This window comes from Neltuma alba, unplaced genomic scaffold (assembly GCF_004799145.2).
Source record: "Neltuma alba isolate B1F8T4 unplaced genomic scaffold, ASM479914v2 tig00012081_pilon, whole genome shotgun sequence".
NCBI lineage: Eukaryota > Viridiplantae > Streptophyta > Magnoliopsida > Fabales > Fabaceae > Neltuma > Neltuma alba.
Window position 1 is genome coordinate 452586 of NW_021636640.1, and position 8970 is coordinate 461555.

At 34.3% G+C, this 8970-nt stretch overlaps 1 protein-coding gene across 5 annotated transcripts; it reads left to right on the top strand.

Moving 5' to 3' along the window:
• Positions 1 to 600: 600 nt before the first annotated feature.
• LOC114721988 (zinc finger BED domain-containing protein RICESLEEPER 1-like) lies at positions 601 to 4104 on the top strand. Of its 5 annotated transcripts, none has more exons than XM_028907895.1 (4): positions 793 to 909; positions 1524 to 3521; positions 3619 to 3690; positions 3782 to 4104. In XM_028907895.1, exons 1-3 carry the CDS (start codon positions 876 to 878, stop codon positions 3678 to 3680), a joined length of 2094 nt encoding a protein of 697 aa, XP_028763728.1. In that variant the 5' UTR covers positions 793 to 875; the 3' UTR covers positions 3681 to 3690; positions 3782 to 4104. The 5 variants fall into 5 exon arrangements, with proteins under 5 accessions (XP_028763730.1, XP_028763728.1, XP_028763727.1 ...); XM_028907894.1 differs by having other exon boundaries at positions 3832 to 4104; XM_028907897.1 differs by lacking the exon at positions 793 to 909 and adding an exon at positions 601 to 716 and having other exon boundaries at positions 3619 to 4104.
• The last annotated feature ends 4866 nt before the right edge of the window (positions 4105 to 8970 follow it).

Here is an 8970-nt window from a genome sequence, read left to right on the forward strand (position 1 = left end):
GATGGTTTTGTTAAATTTTATTATTTGATTTTTGATATTATTAATTAATGTCGTATCAAAGAAAAGAATTGTTGCTCAGATCTCTTACTTAACTAATTTGCATAATTTAAAAAAATATAAATTAATTAATTAATTATAACAAATATAACTTAATCTTTTCAAAATAACTCAACGTAACATTATATTATATATTAGTTTATAAATTATATAAATTAATTTTAAAAAATAATAAATATTAAAGATGAAATTAGTTAAAATCTTATATTTAAAATCAAAACCAATTTTTTAATTATTTTTTATATTTAAAACTAGAGGAGAGTAATAAATTTATTCCACAAAAAAAATATATCAGACATAATAATGAGATGGGAGCCGAAAGAAAGCAATCAAAACAAAAGAGTCAGTGAGGGAGGCAGTTATATTTTTGACCCAACTTTACTGGGTCCAATTCATCATTACTTATCGCAACCCAACTAACCATCCGCCCAAACCGGAACCCATAATTACATCCGGGTTGACCCACCCGTGCAATCCGGCCTCCCCACAATAAGCCTTGTGCACCAATCAGTTCTCGCATAGCTCTATCGGATCTAACCCAGATTCCCCCCTATCCGCATCGGGTTTTCTTCCTTTTCATACCTTACAATCCAACCCTAATTCTGCCGGACCATCCGATCGGACTCTCTGCAATTTCCAACGCCACAAGCTCGTATTATGTAAGAAGCCATTCAGTTCCTGTTTTTGTTTTGTTTTCCCTCAAAATGTAACCTTGAGCACCTTCATTTCGTGCTTTTACTCTGTGTTACATTATTGCTTTCTGAGAAAATCATAGTGATAAATGGATTAGTCGTATACTAGATAGTGATGTGTCCCCCATGCTTGATTATGGAGTTGCAGATTCCTTCATGGGTGGAAATTTCATCCTTTGATGGGTGAATTTGTTCTAAGTATCTAATTGCAAAATCTTGACGTGGGTCTGTCTTAGTTTGTAGAACTTCTAGATCAGTTTGCTTTCTGATTGTAATTTTTGCTACTGAAAGAGATGCGTTCCATATCAATGCAAAATAAACCTCATATTAGTTTGGTCTTTTCTCCAATTTAAGCATATGCCCTTTTTTCTAGATTTCTATGTTGGTTGCTGAACATTTGGCTATGGCTGTTTTCTGTTACTTATTGCTCCTGTGATGGGGACAAACCGACTGCTCTGTAGATTCCCTCATTCCCCGATTTTCCTGGTACTGAAGGCTTTTATTGTTGAGACCAGGCACGGGTGTTATTGAGTCAATTTGGTGAAATTTATTATCCTCTCAACATTCCTTTTTCACTCTCTCTTTTTATTTTTAACGGGTGGGCGACAACTGACAATGGTTTTATATCATTGCATTGCTTCCAATGCTTTGGTGCTTTATATTTCTTGAGATAATACGATTTTTTCTATTTGTATTATTGGCTGGATTCATAATTGAGCTTTATCAATTTTACTCCAAGTTCTTAGGTTAATTTATTTTCCACATGATGAGCAGATTTTTGGCAGTCGCAATCCTATGTGATGGAAATACCAAATGATTCAGGCTCTAAGAAACCAAAGAGACTGACATCTGTTGTGTGGAATCACTTTGAAAGGGTCAGGAAGGCTGACATTTGTTATGCCGTTTGTGTGCATTGTAACAAGAAGCTTAGTGGATCGAGTAACAGTGGTACTACTCATTTGAGAAATCACTTGATGCGATGTCTTAAAAGATCAAATTTCGATGTTTCTCAACTACTTGCAGCAAAGAGAAGGAAAAAAGATAATACCGTCAGCCTCGCAAATATTAGTTTTGATGAAGATCAGAGGAAAGAAGAGTATCTGAAGCCAACAGCAATCATCAAGTTTGAACAAGAACACAAGAAAGATGAAATCACTAATTTCTGGAGTAGTAAGTTTGATCAGGAGAGAAGTCGACTTGATCTTGCACGCATGATTATATTGCATGGGTACCCCTTAGGTATGGCTGAACATATAGGGTTCAAGGTCTTTGTGAAAAACCTCCAACCTATGTTTGAATTTGTGTCCAATAGTGGTGTAGAGATTTCCTGCATGGATATCTACAGAAGAGAGAAAGAGAAAGTTTTTGACTTGATAAACAAGTTACATGGAAGAATCAATTTGTCTGTTGAACAGTGGTCTTCAATGGAAAATTCTTCATATTTGTGTTCAGTTGCACATTATATTGATGAGGAATGGACATTACAGAAGAAGATCCTGAACTTTATCACACTTGATTCTTCTCATACTGATGACATGCTTCCAGAAGTGATTATCAAATGTCTTAATGAATGGGATATTGACTGTAAGCTGTTTGCTATAACGCTAGATGACTGTTCTATTGATGATGACATCACTTTGAGAATCAAAGAGCAAATTTCTGAGAAAAGGCCTTTTCTAAGTACTCGTCAATTACTTGACATTCGCTCTGCAGCACATGTATTAAATTCCATTGTTCATGATGCCATGGACGCATTGCGTGGAGTAATAAAAAAGATCCGAGAAAGCATTAGATATATCAGAAGTTCACAAGATATACAGGGAAAATTTAATGAGATTGCTCAGCATGCTGGAATTAACTCTGAGAAGGCTTTAGTTCTTGATTGTCCTGGCCTTTGGAACACAACATATCACATGCTTGAAAATGCACTGGAATACAAGCCTGCATTTTCTCCCTTCCAAGAGCATGATCCCTCTTATTCATCAGCTCTTACTGATGAAGAGTGGCAATGGACGAATTCTGTCACTGGTTATTTGAAACTTTTAGTTGAAGTCACTGGTATCATTTCAAGCAACAAAAACCCGACTGCAAATATTTACTTCCCTGAGATTTGTGACATACATATCCAATTAATTGACTGGTGCAGAAGTTCGGATAGTTTTCTTAGTTCCATCGCTTCAAAGATGAAAGCTAGATTTGATAAATACTGGAGCAAGTGCAGTTTGGCTCTAGCAGTAGCAGCTATTTTAGATCCCCGGTTTAAAATGAAGTTAGTTGAATATTACTACTCCCAGATTTATGGCAGCACTGCTTTGGATCGTATCAAGGAAGTTTCTGATGGGATCAAAGAACTTTTCAATGCGTACTCTATCTGTTCAACGATGGTTGATCAAGGCTCAGCTTTGCCAGGCAGCAGCTTACCTAGTACAAATAATGAAACTAGGGATAGACTAAAAGGTTTTGACAAATTTCTTCATGAGACTTCTCAGAGCCAGAGCCTTACATCAGACTTGGACAAGTATCTAGAGGAACCAATCTTTCCTCGTAACTCTGATTTCAACATATTGAATTGGTGGAAAGTTCACACGCCAAGATACCCGATCTTGTCAATGATGGCCCGTGACATTCTTGCGACTCCCATGTCAACAGTGGCTCCAGAATTGGCATTTAGTGCTGGGGGGAGAATGCTAGATCCCAGTCGTAGTTCACTAAACCCTGATGTACGACAAGCTTTAATATGCACTCAAGATTGGCTCCGGAATGAATCAGGAGGTATGTTCCCATTTTTTATTCCTTTTCATTTTTCCTTATAGGAATCCCCATATGTTTTGCTTATTTCTGATTTATTCTTTTGTTTTGCTAATCTCAGATGTCAACACATCCGCAAGTGCTTCTGCCGTTCCTCTACCCCTTCTCATTGAATCAAGTTAACATTTTCCAGGTCATGATTCCGTAATTGATATCTCATACTAGAAAACCATCCACATGCAGTTGTAAATTTTACTTAACTGAATTATGAGTCATGTTGCAAGGTTGATTGATCTGTCGTTGTGGCTCACAAGACATCTCTTGTGGTTTACAGACAATGTCAGGTCTTAAAGAAGCTGCATGTGGGTTTTCAAGTAAGCCTTTTTGTTTCTTCATCCTGTTCATAATGTCGCTGAGAGGTAGTCAATAAACCGAGCTTGCAAGTACCTTATCATGAGGCAATGTACATTCTTAGGACAGCGATGCTTGTGTAAATGATACTCACAGGAAACTTTTCTCTCTAAATTGCTGACTAGAAGAGGTCGACTCTCGAGTTTGTACAGAGGGTTGCATGCCCTTAAATATGGAAATTTCTGTTACACAGTTCCTCTTACACATCTTCTCACGCTAGGGTGGCGGGTTTACCTGCATATATAGAACGAACTTGGGTTTTTCTATTAGCTTATCATGTAAAATCAGGTCATGTGAATAATTGTTTTTTTAATAACCATGCACATTCCCCCTTCCCAAAAAAAAACATCTCTTCTCGTACAATTATGTTTTATCTTATCTGGCTGATATGTCCCTTGAAATTTTTTGTGTAACTTTGTTCATTCAGCCAACTGGAACAATTAAGTTCTTTTATGGATAAATGGTAAAACCATATTTCCAAACCGAAAAAACCGTCCCGAAACAGGGTTAAGTTGATTAAAGGTTTAAAACACCAGCGGCTATGAGAGGGTTCGTTTAGGGTATTCACCGACCCAAATCTACGAAATATGGGACGCCATCTAGTCATCAAGACTAACCAAATTCAATCCAGGCTAAGAAATAAACAGTCAAGACTAAGGCATCGCCAAATCAATCCAACCATACTAACCAGTACCCCAAAAAAAAAAAAAAAGAAACCAAGACAAGTATTGATTTGGTGTTTGGAAACACTCATAAGCACTTAAAACCCTTTCTCAAGTACTTATTTTATATTCTATAAAATTACTTTTAAAAAGCTAATTCAAAATTGGTTTTTACCGAGACTTACAACGATAAGCAAGATCAACATATGATACTTTTTGTGAAATCTCCAATATTGTGTTTCCATTATTTGATTTCGTCCATCTTTCGTCAAAATCGATGGACTTCCCAGTCACTGAAGATTTGAAGGTATGAATAGTCGATGAACCAAAAAACCTTCTCTTCCATTTTTTTTTCCGAAAAAAGGTATATGTCCTCATGGGAATACGGTTTTCTCATCCGGTCCTGAATACCTCAAGATTCTCTCAAGTTCCAACAAAGAAAAATAAAAAAAAAGAACATCATGACGTTGGAACCATGTGAAGGTATATTAAAGACAACAAATAATGGGCACAAGTATGTACCAGACCATGAGCAGAGCAGGGCCCTTATAGTCATAGGACGGATTGAACTTTTTTGTTTTTGGTGGATTATTACAAGTGATAGCTTGTGGGATTGAACACTGTTGAACAACTATGGTGGAGAGAAGTAATGATGAAGATGATCAATAATATTTACATTTAATTAACGATTTTTTAAAAGATGAGTTAATTTTAATATGATCTGCTAATTTTATTACTCCCTTCGGTCTTTCATTTTTCTTCTTACAATGCAATATTTATTAGAAATTACCAAATATAGCCCTATTCATGTGAAAATAGGTAAGGAAATAGGTTATACTCCTCTGGTCCTATTTACAAAGCAGAGAGAGAAAGTATTTTTTGGTCATATACATAGGGTACTAAGAGAAATTTTTTGTATGGATGTACAATTTTATCTCTTATTTATTATTGTGTTGACTTTATTTATATGAGGTATAATGTATATTAAATAGAGATAGAGTTCAAAAGTCATTAAATTTTAAATGAGAGTTAATAAAGTTCAAAGTTTTCTTTGATCTGTATAAAACATGCTGGAAATGCTTTATAAATAGGACCAAAGAAATTCCTATTATCTCACTTTTTCCAATAAAACTGAACAGGCGTATATTTGTAAAAGGAATATGGATGTTGAAAATATTAGTGTTGTTAACAATTTTTTCCCCCTCAATTCACGAGATTTGGTTGAAAAAGTCTTATATTTATAATAAGAGGGAGTAGTTAATTTGAATTAAGTAGAAGAAGTGACCGATGGGCAAAAAGATTTGTAGTCTAGTGACGTAAATGATCTCTTATGAGCTAGAGATGATCTACAAATTTGATCCTAATTATAATCTCACACCGTTAATATCTATCTTTTTAATTCAAAAAAAAAGTGACTTATAAAAAAGAGAAACCGTTTGGTTGTATTAAGATTATAATCAACATGTCCCTTGACTTTGGGAAGCACCGCCAAATTGAAATGAGAGCTACCAAACATCAAAATAGGAAGAGACGATTGAAAAATAAAATTACCAGAAATTGGTAGTAATCAAAACGTAAATCCATTATATGCACCAAGAAAACAAAAGAAAGAAAGAAAGAATAATAATAATAGGGACCCCATTTGTCTAGGGAATTCTGAACATATAGAAATCATATCGATCTCCAAAGTTAGAGAGCCCTTGAATTTAAACCAAGACAATCTCCAAACCACAACCATGTGTGTGACTTTTATGAATTTGACTCTTATTCCTTTCACTTATTTATTTATTTATTTTTATTTTTCTTACCTTTTTCTCTTGTTCTATCCACCTCCTCTTTTCATACTCATCAACACCTTCGTTCATATTTTCAACCTTAATCCTTATCCACATCTAACAAACTAGAATCTTTTCCCATGATTTCAAAGCCGCCTCCAATACTATTTTCTCGTTTTAGTTTTAAATATAATATCTCAGTCTATTTTGTTTTTTAAATTTATAATTTTTTTCCTAAATCATCGCTATCATTATGCGTATTGAGAAAGATTCTTCAAAAGTATGCGTGTAGTATGAATTGATATCTAATCAAAACTTGCTTTTTATTAGTTTATCATTTAAATCCAGTGACAGTGACTAGATGAGATATTGTTGCTTTGTGAACTGCTTGAAGAAGCTGGTAGAAGAAAGAAAAAGGAATGGGTAAATTCTGGAATGTGAACTGAGAAACCATAAGATCCGGATCCATATCACGAAGTAAAGCAGAAAGTAAAGATTAGTGACATATACCAGAAGAAGAAGAATGGCAGAGAATAAATTTAAAAATGGCAACTTAGATATTCTCTTTGCTAGCAACAATTGAAGAGAAATAGACACAACGAGCCTCTATATATATTAAAAAAGGAAATGTAGACTGATTGGAAAAATTGTTAAAAAGTCCTCCTTTTAAGAAGTTTTTCTTTTTGGTTTAAAAAAGACTTGAACTGAGCAAATACAACTTATCTTAAAAGCAACAAAAGAAGAATTACACTCGTTAAAGAAATGTTGCATTTTTTTTTTGGCCAAAAAAGATATGTTGCATTTGGGTCCTTAAATAAATTTCATGTACGTTTAGGTGATAAATGTTCCAATGGAGAATTTTTGAGCAATTTATTAATAAATGGTCATCGTGAAATGTGATTATGACACTTTTATAAGATCAAGAACATCAACTAAATTTAACATTTTTTTAATTAATTGATTTGAAAAAAAACATATTCCGGATATGCTTTCTCTTTTTTCTTCCAGCATAAAGGATAAAAATGTGGGGGACGAGCATGGAATTATTAGAAAAGAGAAAAGAGAGGATTTGAATTGCTAATTATTAAGAAAACAAAAGCACGTGAAGAAGGGACAATGTTGGCTAGTTGGTAGGGGTGGGATGGCCGAACTTCAAGCACGGCTTCCTTCATTGGAGGCAGCACCAACACGACACTCCTAATTACCTTCATTATTAATTGCCATCCCAACAAATAGCCAAAAAGTATCCTCTCAATTCAACGCCTAATTCCCAAGATACACGCAATTCCTAATTTTCAAACGCATGCAAACCGATCTACATCTACTATTGCATTTCAATTCATTTTAAGTTGTTATTATTATCTAAGAAAGTGGTTGGTTTTGAATCCCAACCTTTTATGTATATGTAGCAATTTAATTGAGAGTGATATGTTATGACTTAGAAGGAATATACCTTTTTGTGCTCTCAGTATCCCAAGAGAAATAGTTTCTACTGTTCGCGGGACCTGATTCCCGAAAAACATGTAAGATCTAATTTTCAAAGACAAAATAGTTTCTAATTCAACAGACTCAAGTTGACATTAGTGGTAATGATTCTTGTCGTTAAAGTGAATTGTTAGGAATTCAAAAAAACTTAGTTAGAGAGAACTTGTCATCTGTCCTACCCAACATGGTATCTTAGAGAAGATAATCTTTATTATTATTGGCGTGTGTGATATAGTTAATCTTATTGTTTAAGAATTGAAAGTGGTATGTCATAATTAACTTAGAGGAGATCTACATACTTTTTGTTCTTAGTATCTTGAGAGAAAGAATTTTTGCTATTAACGGGACATAATTCTCAAGAAACACACGAGTTCTAATTTTCAAAAACAAAGTAATCTCTATTTCAACAAATTCAAGTTGATGTTAATGGTAATGGTTCTTGTCGATAAAAAGAGTTGTTAGAAATTCAAAGAAACTTAGTTAGAAAGAATCTGCCACCTGTCCTCAATATCTTTATTAAAATATTATTGGGCCCTACTTAATTTTTATGCTTACATAGGAAAAAAAACCTCATATATTTCCATTTTCCTTTATCAAATGGGAAAGTATCAAATTAAATGAGTATGTCCTTTTAATAATAAATGCATTAATTAAATCTATCAAATGAGTCTGTCCTTTTAATAATAAATGCATTAATTAAATCTCCAAGGTAAAAAAAAAAAAAAAAAGTGGTGAGTATATATGTGTGGTGTGGCTGAAATTGATGACTAGTGAGTGGCATTTGGGCAGAGAAGCAATGCACTAATACGTGGGATTATATTGGATGCAGGCAAAAAGGGTTGGTTGGTTGGCGCCTACATCATGCTGTGAGTGAGATTCAATTCTGATTTTTTTTTTTGGGAGTTTGTGATTCTTTTCATGCTTGGCTAATGATGCCGTATGCTGAGGAGTATCGCTTTCACACCAAACATTTCATCATGCTTTTCCCTTCAAACAGCTTCATTAAATTTGCTTTTTCCCACCAAACATGTTTGAACTTGTCCCCATTTCCTGTTTATCGCACCTTGTATTGAATAGTTAGTAATTAAACACCAAATTCGATATTGCCTTCTCTTTCTTCTTCTTCTCCTTCTTTTTGCC

Bases quoted from the DNA above. Each gene is read 5' to 3' on its own strand.
- LOC114721988 (XM_028907893.1), top strand. From the start codon at position 876: ATGCTTGATTATGGAGTTGCAGATTCCTTCATGG. The intron at 910-1,523 runs GTGGAAATTTCA...CATGATGAGCAG, and splicing joins AGTTGCAGATTCCTTCATGG to ATTTTTGGCAGTCGCAATCC. The intron at 3,522-3,618 runs GTATGTTCCCAT...TGCTAATCTCAG, and splicing joins GCTCCGGAATGAATCAGGAG to ATGTCAACACATCCGCAAGT.